The 19,276-nt window shown below is 40.6% G+C and overlaps 1 protein-coding gene across 10 annotated transcripts in view; it reads left to right on the top strand.

Moving 5' to 3' along the window:
* The window catches only part of SIPA1L1 (signal induced proliferation associated 1 like 1), a 313,038-nt gene that overhangs the window by 219,279 nt on the left and 74,483 nt on the right, over nucleotides 1-19,276 (top strand). For all 10 annotated transcript variants that reach the window (XM_058655252.1, XM_058655253.1, XM_058655255.1 and 7 more), the window contains 2 exons: nucleotides 7,755-7,929; nucleotides 19,169-19,272. In XM_058655252.1, coding sequence (XP_058511235.1) covers nucleotides 7,755-7,929; nucleotides 19,169-19,272 — 279 coding nt within the window. The remainder of the gene's footprint in view (nucleotides 1-7,754; nucleotides 7,930-19,168; nucleotides 19,273-19,276) is intronic.

The raw sequence follows: 19,276 nt of genomic DNA, 5'->3' as shown, positions 1-19,276 counted from the left end.
TGACAGTTTTTGTATCTGTATTGCTCAGGACTATTGTGCTATAGTTTGTTTACTTTTGTTTAATCCTTGTTTAATTTTGATACCAAAGTAATTCAGACCTCCTAAAATGAGTTTGTTGGAAGGGTCTTTTTGAAGTTTTGGGAAAATAGGAGGAAAATTGGTGTTAGTTCTTAACAATTTGATAGAGTTAAGCAGTGAAACCGTTTCTGGGCTTTTCTTTGTGAGGAAACTATCAGTGATTGAGCCTCATTACTCATCACTGCTGTGCTATGTCTTCATGGTCCAGAAGCGCATCCCTTTCCTTCGGATTTCCCAGGTTGTTCATCTTTGGTTTTCCATAATGGTCATTTGGTATGAAAATATTTAAGTGGTGGTTTTTCTATTCCTACTGAATACCACAAAAACAAAGAAAAAGAAGAAGAACCCTGTGGCCCTGTCTCCTCCCCAGCCCCTGCCTAGGTATCTTTAGAGGAGGCTGGATGAGAAACTGGAACTTTTGTCACCCCGCAACCCACTGTGGTGCTGTCAGAATCCCAGTGGAGAGCCAGGCCTTGCAGCACACTTGCAGATTACAAAGTCTTCTTGAGAATTCCCCTCACTGTCAGTGAACACACGGCTGCTGAGCAGTGCTGCCCTCCCTACCTATAAAAAGTCCTTTAACCTTAGGTCTCAGTGGAGACCAAGTGAGGATCCTAACACTGTGACTGATCAAACCATGTTTTTTTTTTCCCCTGCCAGAGTGGTAATTCAGAAGGCCTGCTTTGAAAAAAGTTCTTGGTGTATTTTGAATCTCACAGTAGTGAGAGTGTCTAGATTTGTGTGGATAATCAGTAATCATGCCAACTACCAGGAAAATGTCAGCTGGAAAGAGAAAAGCCAATAAATGCCAACACTTAAATGGCTCAAATGTTAGAATTATATTACAAATGATATTTTAAAATTATTTTTAAAGTAGAGAGAAAGAAATTGAGAGTGTTTGTTCCTCTGTTGGTCCAGTTCCCAAAGGCCTGCAATTGCTAGAGAGAGGCGAAGCCCAAGCAAGGAGCTAGGGATGCAATCTGTTTCTCTCCTGTAGTGATATGGACTTACCGAAACCATCACCCGCTGCCTCCCAGGTTGTGTATGGCAGGAAGCTGGGATGGGGAGCAGAGCAAGGACTTGGTCTGGACACTTCAATTCAGTGTCTTAACTTCTACACCAACTGCCTACTCCCAATAATGATTTTAAATTTTAAAAATTTATTTGGGGCCCGGCGCTGTGGCTTAGCAGCTAAAGTCCTCGCCTTGAACTCACCGGGAACCCATATGGGTGCCGGTTCTAATCCCAGCAATCCTGCTTCCCATCCAGCTCCCTACCTGTGGCCTGGGAAAGCAATGGAGAATGACCCAAAGTCTTGGGACCCTGCACCTGCATGGGAGACCTGGAAGAGGTCCTGGCTCCTGCCTTTGAGTCGGTGCAGCACTGGCCATTGTGGTCACTTGGGGAGTGAATCATTGGACGGAGGCTATTTCTCTCTGTCTGTCTTCCTCTTTGTATATCTGACTTTGTAATATTTTCAAATAAAATAGTGTCTTCTGGATGCAAAAAAAATATTTGAAAAACAGTGTGAGGGAGAAATAGGGAGAGAGCTTTCATTTTCGAATGTTCACAGTAACTAGGCCAGGCCCAAACCGGGACATGGGAGTCCAACCTGGGTCTCTTCCATGGGTGACAAGGAAGTGGTTACTTAAATCGTCCACTTGGCACCTCTCATGGTGTGCACTAGGAGTAGGCTGCATACTGGAGTTCATAGGGACCTGAGTTCAGGCACTCATGTAGAATGTAGGCTTCCACACAGCAGCCCAACCACTACGCCTAGTGTCTACCCCAACAATAAATTTTGAACAGCCACCTGTAATGCTTCAGTGAACATGGCTTTAATAAATGAAAATACAAAAAAAAAAAAAAGAAAAAATATAAATGAAAATACAGAAAGTCTTAACAGAGACCTAGAAACCGTCACATCAAGCATGTAGAAACATTAGAACTGAAAAATAAAGTAATTAAAATGAAACAAAAACTTAATAGATGGATGAAAAGCAGAAGGGCAAGGATAAAGGGAATAATCAGTGAACTTAAAGGTAGAAGCATAGAAATGACCAAGCCTGTGCGATGAAGAATTGGCTGGAAGCAGAAATGACTAGAGCCTATGGAACCATAGCAGCATATTAACAATTGTGTTTTTGGAATATTGAACAAAGGTTGCGGAAAAGCGCTTGAAGAAGCAATGGCTAACTTCCTCTCAAACTGGTAAAAGATACAAATTTATAGGTATAAAATGCTGAGCATAACAGAGATGAAAAAAACAAGGAAATCTACAGCCAGACTTGATTTTAGTGACAGTTTTGAACAAAGAAATGTTGAAAGATACAAAAGCAAAATAACCCTATGAAGACAACTTGCATGACAAAATGATTTTTTTTTTCCATTAGAAACCACAGAGGACAGAAGGAAATGGCACACATTTTTTCAATTTTGGTACAAAAGATTTTTCAATTTAGAAATCTTTATTCAGGGAAAATATCCTTTGTCATTGAAGGGCAAATCAAGATTTTGTCAGATAAAACAGAACCAAGAGGCTTTGTCATCAGAAATGCTACACTACTAAAAAGTATTTGAAGAACTTCTTTCCTGTTCAAACTTCTTCTCTAGCCAGAAAGGAAATGATAAAAAGAACGCCTTAAAGTTTGGGAACAACAAAAGAATAAATTGTTTTTAGAAATTGAAATAGGGGTAAATATTTTTTTCTGTCGAGTTATCTAAATTATTGTGGCTTTTGAAACAAAAATTGTAACAGTATCCAGAGTGTTTGAGTGTACCAGTAAGTATTATTTAAGACAGTTACATTTTAAATGGTTATATGTAAAGGAATCAAAGGGTGGTGGCAAAGTTTCTACACTTTGCTTGAACTGCTGGTGGTGGCCAGGGATGTGAGGGCTGTGTACGTTCTCTAAGTGCCAGTTAGTACTTTTGGGCTCAGCTGCAGGACCTGTATCACTTTAGCCAAGTGTAGAAAGATAATTTTTTGAGATTCAAGGCCCTCCTTCCCAGTGTGACCTTAGTCCTGCAATGCAGTGTGCGCAAAATATATGTAACTTAGGTAGGTAGTATGTAACCATACAGAAATGCTTGTATATAATTTTCCAAGAGAAAACTGCTGTTTTATATTGCTTTATAACAATCCAAAATCCCCAGATCATAGGTTGAATGTCATCTACATTTGCTCCTTTTCTTGGAATGTTCCTTGTTACATTTAGTGTGTCCTCCATAACAACTAGTCATTTTTTGACAGGGAACATGGTTGCTAACTAAGCATTCAGATAACTTGAGCTGGGAGAATGCCACCTACCTTCAGTCTAGTTGGATTAGAAATCAAGGATACAGTCCTGTTGTCATCTTGGAGGTTAGAGCAGACACAACTCTTAGTAAGGTACTGGCCTGAACATTTGGCACAGTTTTCAAACCAAAAGAAATTGGACATTCTAACCGATCTCCTAATCCTCTGAAAGGATCATTCCTTTCACCACCAGTAAAACCAGTCTGTTTTAAAATCTGCAGATGGAGCTCACTGGGGTCTGAAAGAATTCAAGGCAATAGAAGGATACAGGGTCCCCCCCCCCATATCCTGGGTTCTGTTTACTCAATACTTGTGGGGAGCTTACTCCTCTCATCTTCCTTCCTCTTAACAAAATGAATCCTTTTGAATATTGCCTGGTGTAATCTTAGACTTTTATCTATAAGGTTAAAAAAATTACAAATCTAAACCACTGCAGTGGTTTCCATTGACTTTCTTTGAACATGGTTTCCTGGGAGGGCCCATGTGGGTGGCACATCCCACGGATAACTCAAAACCCCTTCCTCTGTGTGGGTTATTTATCTCTTGGATAGTTCTACGCAGAGAGAGAGGCTGAGTTAACATCACTCTCCTCAAACAAAGCTGTGATAAGGACCCCTTTTGTACTAGCACTGCCTGTTTTATTTGCTGAGACCTCTGTGCTCAATTTTAAGGCCAAAATGAAACCTTTCTCTACAGGAGTCCCCCGACCACTCCCCGCACACTACCCACAGTCAGGTGCTGGAAGCAGGCCAGCTGATGAGGTGGATGACCTGGTCGTGCTATGCAGCACATCTCAGCCTGATGTTACTTTTTCCTAACTGTGGTGTACAACAGTAGTTTAAGACCCAAATGTTTTCCTGCTAAATAATTAACATTAAATACCAATAGTGTTGGTTATATGCTATTTTAAAATATTGCAATATATGGAGCAGGTATTTCGTTAAAATACCACTTGGGGTGCCTACATCCTATATCAAGAGAGCTTAAATTCTGAGTCTCTGCTTTCCTTCCAATTCCAGCTTCTTGCTAAGATGTACCTTGGAAGGCAGCAGCGATGACCTGGGTCACTGGGTTCCTGCCACGGGTGTGGAGGCAAGGGCTGAGCTCCAGACTGCTGGCTTCAGTGTGGCCTCTTTTTTGGACATTTGACTGTGGCATTTGTAGAGTGAGCCAATAAATTATCATCTCTCTTTCTCTGTCTGCCTTTCAAAATAAAAAGTGTAGGGGGAAAAAAAAGCTTTTTAAAAATGTTCTAGTAGAGATATCCATATCCAGCTATGTGCAGGTTTTACACTTAACTTCCACCCAGAGGCACCAGTTGAGTCAAGTCAAAGCTGGGCGATTATAGAACTTGCAGAAAGCTCCTGGGTCTACAAGGCTGTGGAACTTGCTGGTCGACTCGCAGAGCACAGTGGAGGGGAGAAAGCAGGCAAAGGCATTTTCCTCAATCATATTTGTTACCAGCAAAGCTCAGTGATTTTTTTCTTCAGCTTAACATAGAAATTTTAAAAACCACAAATCGGTTGTAAACGAAGAAGTTTTTTTTGCAAAATGATCAGGTGAACATGAAAAGAAGGAAGGGGAAAGCACCTCCAGGGAAGGACCTGGGAGATGGAGTGTCTCCTGAAGGGAGAGAGGAGAACACACCAGAGGTCCAGGAAGTTGCCCTTTTCACTGAAGTGGCTACTTCTTCAGGATTTAGATGCTGTCCTGTTTGCCAGGAGTCACAGGACGTGCAAACATGGGGCAGTGAGATGGCAGCGAGATGGCAGCCCATGGAGAATGGCCTCATAAGGCTTGCCCCTAGTCCTGACAGAATTTTGGCAAGCTTGAACTGTTTCAACATTTAGTCATTTGGTTTGGAAAAGTGAAAAAGATCATTCTGGTTCATTATTCCTTAGGGTAGAATGACATAGACTGTGTGTGTTTGAGAATTCAAAAGAATTTTTAGATTTTAGAAGGGTAATAAAAATGCAAGTGCAAGCAGCAACATTTCCAGTGAAATATGGGGCAGTACCCCACAATCAAGCTCATCAGTATTTATGCAGAGAAAATATGAATATTCATACATCACAGAATAAACTAAAAGTACTAATGTTGGCTCCATATCAAGTATTGGTGCCAAATATGTTTTCATAAATTCAGTTTTTACCTTTCAACTTCAGAATTTTGACTAAGTGGTTGTAGACATATGGTGCAAGTGATAGAAATAGAAGACATGCCTGGTTGAGTGCTGATGATATTTGATGGAGATGAAACATAGGACTGTTTGAGATCTCCTGCCTCCCGCATTCAGCTAGTTAACTTGGTCTTCCATTTTTTAATCTGTTTCCTCATCTAACAGCAGTAGTAATTGTGTTGTGAGATATTATAAGATAGTAAATTAGTGTCGTGGCAGCATAATTCTGCTGCTTGGACCCCTGGCATTAATAACAAAATTCCTGGATTCACTTCCTAGCCCTACTTCCAATTCCAACTTCCTGCTAATATGTACCCCAGGAGGCAGCAGTGATGGCGTAAGTGATTGGGTCCCTACCCACCCACATGTCTGAGTCTGTGTTCCTGGCTTTGGCCTGGCCCAACAGTGGCTATTGCAGGTTTGGGAAAAGTGAACCAGTGACAAGGGAGGTAGCTACCTCCACCACCATCCCTCCCCACACCTGTGAGTGTGCGTGTTTCCTCCGTCTCTGTGTCTCCGTCTCTCTGTTCTTCAAATAAAATAAGAATTTTAAAAAGCAAGTTAGTATATGTTAAACACTAAACATAATATTGGACACATACTCAATAAAGGTTAGCCATCAAAATTTCACCCCTCTATTGTATTAGATGAAGATTTGTAGTGACACTGCAAATAGAGTTCAGTGATGTGAATTGTTCTAATGTTACTGAGAATTCAGTCTGCATTTTTGTATTAAACTAGCTTCTTGTTAAATAACTAGCAGTATCACCTTAACGTTTGTTTGCAGAATGACAATATTTTTGGTACAAATGATGTCATATTTCAATCTCCTACTTCATTTTAATGATATTGGAGTAAAGAACATTTTTGCCTCAAGTCGGTTTACCATTTTAGCCTCTGTTAAAGTGTATGTCCATGTTCTTAGAGAAATATTTGACCAAGAACTTTCTCCAAGCACTAACAAAGATATAACCATTTGTATTTTAAAATAGTGAAAAATGATGTTAGGAGGCAGTTCTTTTCTAATTTTACTTCCCCCATTCAGGGAGATTGATGGTTTTTTTCATGCAAAACAATTTATTTGAAAGTATGTTTTGTAAAGTGAACCTCTTTTAAACTTGTAAAGCACTTGCTTGTTAAACAAAATTTTTCCAAGAGCTGACTTGTTGTCAAACTTTTCTAGAGCCTCATTCTCTACTTTGTACCATAACAGGAGTGTCGGCTTCAGTTCTCATGATGTATGCAGGAAACTTTCATTTATTTTACTCATCTTTTCTCTTTGGTTTTTTTTTTAATAATAAGTACAGTTTTGTTTTCCATGTGCATTTGTAAAACACTTAGAACCAACATAAAAAGAAAAAAAAATGTTCTGTAGGGAAGACGTTGCTTTGAAAATGGAGTGCTCATAGGGTTTTGATACAGCAACTGTGATTGGTCCAAAAAGGAGAAAAGATACTAGAATATAACAGGAGGAAGAATGGGAATTTATTGAGGACGAGGGCCCTGAAGTGAGCCTTGGAGGGGGAACTGAAGGCAGGGAAGTACATCTGGGAGAAGGAGGATCAGCTGATACCATATAGGGTGGGGGTCTTGGGAGGACTAGTGTACATGAGAGCGCATCAGCAGAGGAGGTCCACGCATACCATGTGGAGGCATAGGGCCCGGGTGACCCATGGGAGATCCAAATGGAGGGCTTCTCGGGAGCATACCCGTTGGAGATGGTCCAGGATGAGGCATCCCAGGCAGGGGTCGTGGAGGTGGCTGTTCCCCAGAGCCAGGGGGCCCAGCATGCGGGTGTCCTAAGCCCTGAGGGCCATGGTGGGTCAGCTGCATCTGAGATATCTCTGGATGGGGCATCCACCTGGCAGGAAGGAGTGAAGATGTAAATGTCCATGTCCAGGATGTCCAGCCCCTGGGGTTCCTGCTGCCGGATGGTCATGGCCTCCATCCACAGAGGGCGTTGGAGGTGGGGGCATCCAGGGTGGGAGGGCTCCAGGAGGTGGCCCACCGGGGTGGGAAAGAGCCAGGTCATCTTTACTCTGAATTCATGAAGATGATAGAGGTTTTCTCCACTGAATGTTTTTGGATCAGAGAATGGATTAGGAGGAGTTCAAGGGCATGTGCCCTTCAGTGCTACAGGCATGTGTGGCATACTGCGCGGACCTCATATTTACATGCATTGTGTTTCTGCCTTCACAGTTGAACTATCAGCAGAAAGTGGGCATCATGTACTGCAAAGCTGGGCAGAGCACTGAAGAAGAGATGTATAACAATGAAGCCGCCGGCCCGGCCTTCGAGGAATTCCTTCAGCTGCTGGGAGAACGAGTTCGGCTCAAAGGGTTCGAGAAGTACCGTGCACAACTAGACACCAAAAGTAAGGAACACTCAGCTGCTCCTCCTGGGCTTTTTTCTTGCTGCTGTGCCGCTGTGCATCTGCTAAATTATCTGTAAAACAGCATTGCCATTCATTGCAGATAGCTGCTGAGATGATGGAGAGAAAGCTATAGAGAGAAGCTGTAGCACCAGACCAGTTGAAGATCATAATCAAAGTACCTGGAATTGGGTTGTAAGGAAAAGAATGTGTTCAGAAGTGTGGACGCGGCTAGGACAGTGGCTGCAGATGATGGAAAATTACTCCAGGATATTGTTGCCCACTTTTCGTAATGTTTAGCTCCTGTTGGTTTCAACCATTATTGTCCAAAAGCATTAATCTCCCAGAAGATCATTTTAAATTTTGTCTCAAAATCCATCCACAGACACCTGTGGCCTGTTTTTCTTTGAGAGGGTCTTTGGATTAGCACATCTGTATTGCAGTCTATTGTGATATTTCTAATTTTCTATACAGGAAATTAAATAAGGAGTTGAGTCATGAAAACAGAAAAGCATTCATAAACTCCACTGCAGGGAAGAATTTCCTGTTGCCATGGTTTTGGTTGCCAACTTGGAAACAACATGCAAGAGAGGCTATTAAAACCCATAAATAGCCTAGCCTCTGAAATATTTTAACATTCTGTACTCTGCTTGCAACTGCATCAAATGTTGAATCTCAGGATGCCCTTGGACTGTCTTTATCAAGCTATTCTTTATAAAGGCATTCACCCATACAGTCATTCATACTGTTGTGCTGTATAGATCATCACCACATACAACTATTGAAAAGATGTGAGAATGTACAGTAAGCACCTGATTCTGAAAATGAGCAGCAATATTGGTCATTGATAAGACTGTGTTTTTGTAGTTACACCTTCCCACTTACCTCGTTATGATGAAAGAAAACTTGAAAAATGTATGAATAGTGTGGAGTTGGCCAGTGTAGCAACTTTTAAATCAGAGGAATAAACAAATAAAGTATTTGGGGCATATTTTGCTAATATCCCCAAAACTGCAAAAGCTGGAGAAGGGTGTGGGCAAGGATTAGCACACTACCTCTCCTTACACAGTTTCAGAGTAGGTATCAGAATTACTCTCCTTTAAACACTTTAGCTTTTTCAGTCTCACCTAACCAACCTTCTGAGGCACATCTGCTAGAATTCACTGGCTCCTCTCATCGTTCCATGGTGTCAAGTGTCTCACAGCAATTGAATGACAAGTCAGAGGTGTTCTTGTTCAGGAACTCAAAGTAAAGCAGTTTGCAAACGTTTTCTTTTACTCACAAGCTAGTAGGGGCAAGAACTAGAGTGGAGTCCCTTGATCTTGTCATAGAAACTTATGAAGTCGTCAACAGCCGGCCTCTTCACCACCCGAGCAGTTTCACCCTGGCTGTTGCCACCCAGAAATCAGGCTGTTGCCGTATGCTGTGACATGATCTCTCCACATTGTAATTAACTTGATTTTGCATCAAGAAACTTTCTTTCAAGAGAATACATTAAAAAAAAAAGCATGCTAGAACAAATGTTTCTAAAGGATCATCCCCACAGTACATGTGACTTTGTAACTTTCATCATACTGAAAGAATTTGCCAATATTTACATTGTTTACTCAACAGTATACCACGGGTGAATGAGTCTGTTCACTATTGGGAAAGGGGAGTGCATGGGAACTCAACCTTTTTTCTGTTCTTCCCTTTGGGTAATCCCTATTCAGATGTCTTCATGGAGTGAGCATTGTGGTACAGCAGTTTATTTGGGATATTTGCATTCTATATCTGAGTGCTGAATCAAGCCCTGGCTAGTCTACTTGTGGTCCAGCTTCTGCCAAAGCATTCCGGGAGGCAGCAAGTGATGGTTCCAGTGATTGACTGCTGCCACCCATTTGTGAGGACTCCTTACTTCTCCTTGGTTCAGCCCTTTTGTGGATGTTTGAGGAGAATTAGTGGATGGAAAACCAGTCTCCCTCTCTCTATGAAAAAATCAGTCTCTCCCCCTTTTCTCTCCATCTTCTCGCTCTCACCCCACTCTGTCTTCCCTGGCGGGTGTGTGTGTGTGTGTTTTTATGAAAAGATGTCTTCACGCACATTATGTTCTTTCTCTTCCATTGGACCTTTTTCTGTTATTTATCCATTCTGATGAGATTTCCATTTCCATTTAAGATCGTGTGTTTTGCACGGCCAGAAGTTGTTCTTAATCATCTAATGACTTCTTTTCTAATCGTGCCCTTTTAGATTTTTTATTTTTGTTGTGAAGGCAGATTTAAGGAGAAGAAGAGAGACAAAAAAATCTTGCATCTGCTGACCATTCCCCAGATGACCCTAGTGGCTGGAGCTCAGCTGATCTGAAGCCATGAACTTCAAGTTGCTTCTGGGTCTCTCAAATGGGTGCAGGATCCCAAGGCTTTGAGCCATATTTTGCTACTTTGTCAGGCCATAGAGAATTGAAAGGGAAGTGGGCCAACTAGGACATGAACTGGTACCCATATGGGATGCCAGGCTTGGAAGTGTAGAGGATTAGCCCATTGAGCTAATGTCAGCTGAGTGTCAGGTCCTGAACCTCTGAGTAGTGGCTACTTTAAAGTCTTCATTTACTACGTCCATCATCTGTGTTTTTTCCTTTTTCCTTGGGGAAATAGGGATCCATCTTTTAATGGATTTTCAAATATTGAATGTTGCAAATACTCCATTTTTAATGTTGACATAAAGAACAGATTTCATGTATTTCATATACACAGATTTTAGGGCCTAATGATACTTCCCCTTGTATCCTCCCTCCTTTTCTCATTGCCATCCTTTCTCTTTTTTATCCTTTGGTTTTAGCAATGAAGTACATTCAGTTTACTTTATAATCACAATCGTAACCCACTACTAAATAAAGAATCCAAAAAGTAGTTAGTAGCAAAACCACTGTTGCAAAAGTGAGTGAACAAGGGCTATAAACAGTAATCAAATCTCAAGGCATGAATTCCACGCATATACAGTACATTTTTTGTACTATGTATATTACCACACAGAGAAGTCAGGAAAATATATTTCCCCTTTGGGGACTGGCTCGGTTCATTAACCACAGTGATCTTCAGTTGCATCCATTTTTTTGAGAACGTCAGGATTTCATTCCATTTTATAGCTGAATGATATTTTATCATGTGTATATCACAGTCTATTTGTTGGGCACCTGGGTTTATTTGAAAGCTTAGCTATTGTGAGTTGAGCTGCTATAAACTTGAGAGAACAGATAACTCTTTCATTTGCTCATTTCATTTCCTTTGAATATATTCCCAGAAGTAGAATGGCTCATTCGTTTGGTAGATCCATTTTCAGATTTCTGAGGAATCTCTCTACAATCTTTCATAATGGCTAAACTACTGTGCATTCTAATCAACAGTGGTTTAGAGTTCCTATTTTTTCCAATTCCTTGAAAACGTTTGTTATTTTTTCACTTTTGCTTGAAAGCCCTTCTTGCTGGAATGAATGAGCCTGCATTGTGGTTTTTACTCAGATTTCTGTGATAACTAGTAATCCTGAGATCTTTTCATGTGCCTCTTGGCCATTTGTATTTTATCCTTGGTTAATGTCCTTTGCCCGTTTCTTAACTTGATTGTTTTATTATTCTTGAGTTTCTTGAGCTCCTTATAGCAATCTTTTATCAGTTGTTTAGTTTGCAAACATTTTCTCCATTCTGTCTGTTGCTGCTTTTTACTTTGCTGGGGTATTTCCTTTGCAGAAGTGCCTTATCTTAAAGTAATCCCATTTGTTTTTGCCTTTATTGCATGTACTTTTGTGGTGTTAACCTAGAAGTCTTTGCCTATGCCAGTGTCTTGGAGTGTATCCCTTATGTTTTCCTCTACTAATTTGATAAACTTAGGTCTTAAATTGATTTTTCTGCAGTGTATAAGATAATGTCTTATTTCCTATTTCTGAATACAGAGGTGCAATTTTCCCAATACCGTTTGTTGAAGAGGAATTTCTCCAGGAAGTGATTTTAGCCTCTCTGTCCAAGATTAGTTGGCGATAAATGTAGATTTATTTCTAGAGTCTCTGTTCTGTCCCATTGGTCGCCATGTGTCAGAACCAGGTTGTTTTGATTATAACTGTCCTATAATATGTCTTCAAAGTGGGTATTGTGATGCCTCCAACTGTATGTGTGTCTTGTTTAGGCTGCTTAACTATTTGGGGTCCTTTGAGATTCCATATGAATTTTAAGTTCATTTTTTTCCAGATTTGAGAAGAACATCTTTGCTGTTTTTATTGGGATTGAATTGAACATGTACATTAATTTGGGTAGCATGGACATTATGATGGTGTTGAGTCTACCAAACCATGAGCATATAAGATTTTCCATTTATCCGTTTCTTCTAATTGTTTGTGATTTTCATTGTAGAGCTCTTTCATACCTTTGATTAAATTTCCCCAATCAGTTTTCTATAAATATTGTGAATAGTACTGATCTCACAAATTCTGCCCCTTTTTTAAAGATTTATTTATTTTTATTGGAAAGTCAGATATACAGACAGGAGGAGAGACAGAGAGAAAGATCTTCCATCCGATGATTCACTCCCCAACTGAGCGCAACGGCTGGTGCTATGCTGATCCGAAGCCAGGATCCAGGAACTTCTTCCTGGTCTCCCACAAGGGTGCAGGGTCCCAAAGCTGTGGGCCGTCCTCGACTGCTTTCCTAGGCCACAAGCAGGGAACTGGATGGGAAGTGGAGCTTCCGGGATTAGAACCGGCGCCCATAAGGGCTCCTGGCATGTTCAAGGCGAGGACTTTAGCTGCTATGCCACAGCGCCAGGCCCTCACAAATTCTGTCTTAGCCATGGCATTTTTGTTTGTGCATGGCTTATTGCTTTTCCTGTGTTGATTTTCTGTCCAGCAACTTTGCTGAACTCTCTCCTGAGTTCCAATTCTCTCTTAGAATCTTTTTATTCCCCTCTATACAGGATAATATCATCTGCAAATAAATATAATTAGATAATTTGACTTCCTCATTTGTGTCCCTTTGATTTCTTTTTCCTACCTAATGAATGGTTTTGGCTAAAATGTGCAGAACTCTGTTGGTTGTACTAGAGTGGGCATGCTTGTCTTATTCCAGATGTTAGTGGAAATGCTTCCAGCTTTTCCCCACCCAATATGATGTCGATTTTGTGTTTTATTTTCATGTATGTCCCTGGTTATGTTGAAGTGTGTTCCTTCTATGACCTGTTTGCTTTAGGTTTTTAGTATGAAGGAATGTTGTATTTTATAATAGTTTCTTTGCAATGGTTGAGATAATCATATGGTTTTTACTCTTCAGTTTGTTAATGTAATGTTATCTCATTTATTGATTTATATGCTTTGAACTATCCCTGAATACAAGGGATAAATCCTGATTGGTCCAGGTGAATGATCTTTTAGATGTGTTGTTGAATGTGCTGCTATTCTGTTGAGGATTTTTGCATCTATATTAATCAGGGAGGTTGCTCTATAGTTCTGTCTCTTTGTTGTATCCTTTCTTGGGTTTGGAATTAAGGTGATGCTGGCCTCATGGAAGGAGTTTTAGAGGGTTGCCTCTCTTTTAAGTATTCCGAATACTTTGAAGAAAATTGGAATTAGTTCTTTCCAAGTTTGTGGAATAGAGCAGTGGATCCGTCTGGTCCTGGACTTTTCTTTGTTGGGAGGGTCTTTATTACTCATCCAGTATCTATCTTGGTTAATGATCTGTTTAGGGTTTCTATGTCCTCATGACTCACTTTTAGTAAATGGATGTGCCCAGAAATCTGTCCATTTCTTCTAGGTGTTTCAGCTTGTTGGATAATTTTAGTAAATGGATGTTCCCAGAAATCTGTCCATTTCTTCTAGGTATTTCAGCTTGTTGGATATAGCTGTTTGTAGTAATTCCTGATGATTCTTTTTATTTTGTGGTATACATTGTAGCATCTTTTTGTTCAAATCTTGATTTTGGCTTCTTAATATTAACAGTGAAGCCCCAAGTGGGGCCTTTCGGCTGTGTCCTCCGCCCTTGGGTGAATGATACCTAAACTGTCTCAAAAAATAGTTATACTTCTGATATGTGCTGATTGTATTTAGATTTTAGTACCTGTGTAAGGAGGGAGTCACTGTAAAAGGGAAGGGTTGATGAACCATCAAACTTTGTCTTCTTTTTCACCATTATCAGCATGATGTCCATTTCTTCGTCTCTGAAATAGGGACTTGAATCCAGCAAGCTACAAACAAGTATGTCATCAGTTGGGACAATTCTTCAATGAAAAAATTTTCAGTAGTGAATTTTTTCCTGTCTTTGTGTTTCCTTATTTGCGTGACATAAGACCCAGTTAATTACCTCATTCTATAGTAAAATTTGAAGATAAACTTCCCACCCTGCAGCTTATTATTTGAAAGCTGAAGACCACCCTCATCTTGGGTTGCGCATGTGGGTTATGACTTGGGAATTGTTTCCCAGCCAAGTCTTACTTGAGAAGACAGCACATAGGTTACTGAAGCCCCTTGGAAAGCATTCCTTCAAACCCTTGCTTTCATTCATTTACTGGGATATTAATGCCCACTGCCTCTGCAGCTATTAGCAGTCTGTGTTGTAAAGTCAGTTGAGGTTTGGGGTCTTAAATGTATTGAAGATTTTTTCGTAAAAAAATAAATCCTGGGCTTGGCAGTGTGGCCTAGTGGCTGAGGTCCTCGCCTTGATCCCATATGGCCGCTGGTTCTGGTCCCGGCAGCTCCACTTCCTCTCTGTCTCTCCTCCTCTCAGTGTATCTGACTTTGTAATAAAAATAAAATAAATCTTTAAAAAAAAAAAAAATCCTACATTTGAACTTTGATAAGGCAAAGGATAAAATCGGCATTGTTCAAACATTCAATGTATAAAGGAAAGAGGCTGATTCCTGAGCTCCAGTCCGCACATTGCCCTTTCCTCTGAGTGTACTGGTGGTTTTTAGAAGTCGTGAGCCCCAGGTACCTTCCTGTGCACAAACACACATTCCCTGAACCAGCATAGTATGAAGTTGTCTGTTGTAGCAAAGGTAGTGCTGTTAACTCCGTTTTATCTCTTCTTCATTCTCCCCCTTCACCATGGCCGAGAGCACACTGAAACAATACTAGTGAATACTTTAGAGGCCGGAGCTGATGGAATTTTTGTCTTCCCCAAATATTCCATCAGTGGGTAAATGAAATAATATCACAGGTTTGAAGTGGGGCTTGTCTGGAATATGTGCTGGCATTCCAGAAGTGAATTGAGTGGCCTCTGCCAGGCTCCTGGGCACTGGTTTTGAAGCCAGGCTGTATGGAAGTGAACTCTGTGTGCATCTGACTGTGGCATACGGTTCTTTGATGCATCTGACTCACTGTGACGTTTCAGACTATCCTTGTGACTCAGATTCTTAACATGCTTGTGATTTTGTCAGGAATTTATTCTATAAATGTGAGGACATTAAAATATGTTCTAGTCTTTTTCATTTTACTGATATTTTCAGTCCATATATATGTATTTAATTGAGATTACGTTTCTCTGTGATCATAAATATTTAAAATTAAGAACTTTATGCATACACTTTATACGATTTTTCTTCACTCAGACCTATCTATCAGTGACCAGGGAATAATTATATGAAACTGTAATTTCTTTTTCCCTGGTTTGGATTCATCCAGACTTTAGAACTACCTGCAAAAGGATGAGTTGCAAGAGAAATCCAAGATGATAGAACACTAGCTGTGCTTGAAGTTTATCAGTGTGTTCCTATTATGTTTAAACAGAAATGCTTAATTAAGATATTACCCATGCCTTTGCAGAGCCGCTGAGAATAATATCCCTGTTGTTGCTCAGCTATGGGAGGCAATGCTGGGGAACAAGAGATCCTAGTTACCAGGCCCTTGGCAGGCCTTCACATTTGAAGGCAGCAGCATTCATTCAGGGTGAAACTTTACATAGATGTGCTGTGACCGCAGGCTCCAGTACAACATTTTTCGTCTTCTCCCAGGGGTGTTTTACTATTACACTGAAGCACAGATTGGGCAGTGGTCAATATGGTTGTTTGATTTGGTAAAGACTGTGCACATTTGTTAAATGAAGGTCTTTATCACTGATGCCAAAGCTTTGTTTCTTAAGACATAGTGGTGACGTCATTCATCTTTGCTGCAAATCGGGTGTGTGCTTAGATCCATTACTTATATATCCTGCCCCATCTCTCTTTTTTTTTTATTTATTTTATTTTTATTGCAAAGTCAGATATACAGAGAGGAGGAGAGACAGAGTGAAAGATCTTCAGTCTGATGATTCACTCCCCCAAGTGATCACAACAGCCAGTGCTGTGCTGATCTGAAGCCAGGAGCCTGGAACCTCTTCCAGGTCTCCGATGTAGGTGCAGGGTCCCAAGGGTTTGGGCCATCTTTGACTGCTTTCCCTGGCCACAGGCAGGGAGCTGGATGGGAAGCGGGGCCGCTGGGGTTAGAACCAGTGTCCATATGGGATCCCAGTGAGTTCAAGGCAAGGACTGTGGCTGCTAGGCCACCGTGCTGGACTCTGTCCCATCTTCTCAACAACTAGCCTGAATATTGGAAGTTTCGCTTTCTGACTGACGCAAAGGGCGCTGTGTCTGTGAATGTGTGCCACCCACCAGCAGCATGATTTGGAGCAGGGTATGAGACTGTCAGGATGACTTCACCGGTGCCTGGATCTGCTTCCAAGTGTGGAAGCTGCCTCCCATGGGGAGCATCCTGCGCCCTCTCCTACAGGCACATTTCCCTTCCTGGAACTCTCAATGTCTACCCTCAATAAAATTCAAAAACATTTGTTTTTGTTTTTGGGCTTTTCTTGTTTTAATTTTCTTGAATGTCACTCTATTGAAACTTCATGGTATCAGAAATTCATGGTCATTAATGATATAAGAACATTGAATGCTTTATTCTTTAGAAAATAACAGCACATACTCCTTTTCCATTTCTCCTGGTAAAATTTAGCTTAGCAACTCTGTTAGGTACACACTAATCTCAGGATTGGAGAATTCCCTTCTCAGAAAGGAAATTTCTTCTAACACTAATTTTCATCCTTAAAAATTTGAAATGCCTTAAGTTTGAAAATTATTTTCAAAACTGTGAGATTCGCTGGGGCCAAGTTTGTGACATAGCACATTAGGCCACCACCTGCGAAGCCATCATCTAGTGGTTGTCTGTTCATGTCTGCTTCACTTTTGGTCCAGTTCTTTCAGTGTGCCTTGGGGAAACAGCAGAATATGGCCCAAGTGCAGGGGCCTCTGCACACCCCATGTGGGACAGCTGGATGAAGCTCCTGGCTTCAGCCTGGTTCATGCCTGCCTATTGCAGAGCATCTTTCTTCCTGTGTATCTTCTCTCCCTCCCTCCCTCCCTCCCTCCCTCCCTCTCCCTCCCTCCCTCCCTCTCCCTCCTTCTTTTTCTCCCTCTTCCTCCCATCCTCCCTCTTTTTCTGTCAAATGAGTAAATATATCTTTAAAATATGCATGATGATAAACCCTGAAATTTCCAAAATTCCCCAGGAAAAAACACTGCTTAGCATTCGTTGTATTAAGTGAGACATGCGGAGAAGAGAAAGGACCATAAGCAGAAAAACAAGTGGTCCTCAGGGCCCACAGCGGCTTCTCTGTGTGCTGGTCAGCCTTTCAGAATTAGTCAGCCGGATGAAGCAAGAGGTAATAAATGGTGCCGGGTAACAGTCTTTTTATTCGAGCTCATTAATTTTGCTGAAAATTGACTGGAGATACATGTAACTGCATGTCAAGGCTGACATACTCATTTTAAAAATGTACTAATCAGTTCCACAGATATTTATAGCAGGGCCCTTTTTAACAATAGACAAGTTCTTCATATTCAAGACTGTGAAATAGTTCAGGAAGAGTACTTCTATGTAGTGCCAGGCAGCTTGTGTGGAGGTCATAGACATTTAAGAGATTTTTTTTTTCTGGGTAGTTATATGTCTTTCAACTTTTGAAAGATATTCTTTGTTATCTTTTTCCTGTTTTTTAAAACCATTTCATGATGACTTCAAAATTACGATCCTCCAACAAATTCAAGCTTGAAATTCGAGGCTTTAGAACATCAGCCATGACTAACCACAGTTGTCATCTGCCCTTGGAGTAGAACTCATGGCAGTGGAGCTACTGCATTGGAAGGATGGGGGTAGGGAGTTGTTCAATGTAGCATTCTGTGCCAGCCCTACCCACACGGCAGGATGTTTCTAGGGGCTGGGGTTGGAGAATCTACCTTTTAAACTAACTCCCTGATTTCATAGTCAGTTTTGAGGACTTCTGTCTCTTGCCACCTCAGTCTGCCAAAGGTAGAAAATTTCTTGGGTCTTCCAAAAATGTAGCTGTTGGAGGCTTGGTTTCACCAGAGTGAATGCCCTCCTGTGGCCTTTGGAATAGGTCCTTTGAATTTGAACAAATACTCCCAGTTGAGCATTTGATGATTCTCTTCTGCAGTTTCCAGGTACTTGCAGGTAAATTGATTCTGAAGCTTTAGTAATAATGAAGTCAGGAGAGGTTTTCTTTTCCTTCTGGAAGATGAGATCACAACCCACTGAAGTCTTAAACATTGTGAAAAAAAAAAAACAAAACATTGTGGACATTGCTGTGATGCTTTTTCAGTGTTATGTTCTAATTATCTCATCTCTTGCAGGCATTAAAAGTATTAAAAGAAGGTTTTTAGCTTGATATTTGTGGACAGAATTCAGGGGTCTAAAATATGAGTGTGAAATAATTTGATCTTTATTTTCGTTGACTCCAAATTGAATTTTAGCAATTGTAAATATAAGCAACAGACTACAGTAGTATAAGCTCCATTTTTTCTTGTCCAACAGAAAGCACAAATATTTCATGTTATTTATTATTTCAGATACCTCCGAATATTGCTTTGCCCATCCATCATGCCTTCAAAAGCACAATTGATGCTAGATTAGTTGTCAGTTCCTACCATATAAATCTTATACATATCATACTTTAAAGTTATCATAATATATAATTATATATATATTACATTTATTTTGAAATCTTGTTGTATATTTTATGCATTTGCAAAGATTGTTATGAGACGTGATCTGGATCATAGATCTCACAAGATGTCAGGGTCAGGTACAAAAAATATAGGTAAGAACATGCGTAGGATGTCTTATCTAGGATCCTTTCATCATGAATCCTTTCTATTATTTTGGGGAGCTTGCTCTCATTAATGAATTGCATTTTCTGTTCTTACAGTCATTTCATCTTAACGTACTTTTCTAACTGCAGCTGACTCCACTGGAACCCATTCTCTGTACACAACATACAAGGACTATGAGATCATGTTCCATGTCTCTACTATGCTGCCGTACACACCCAACAACAAGCAACAGGTAA

This window comes from Ochotona princeps, chromosome 26, assembly GCF_030435755.1.
Source record: "Ochotona princeps isolate mOchPri1 chromosome 26, mOchPri1.hap1, whole genome shotgun sequence".
Lineage (NCBI taxonomy): Eukaryota > Metazoa > Chordata > Mammalia > Lagomorpha > Ochotonidae > Ochotona > Ochotona princeps.
The sequence above is the reverse complement of the archived record's forward strand: the minus strand, read 5'-3'. Positions and strand labels throughout refer to the sequence as shown.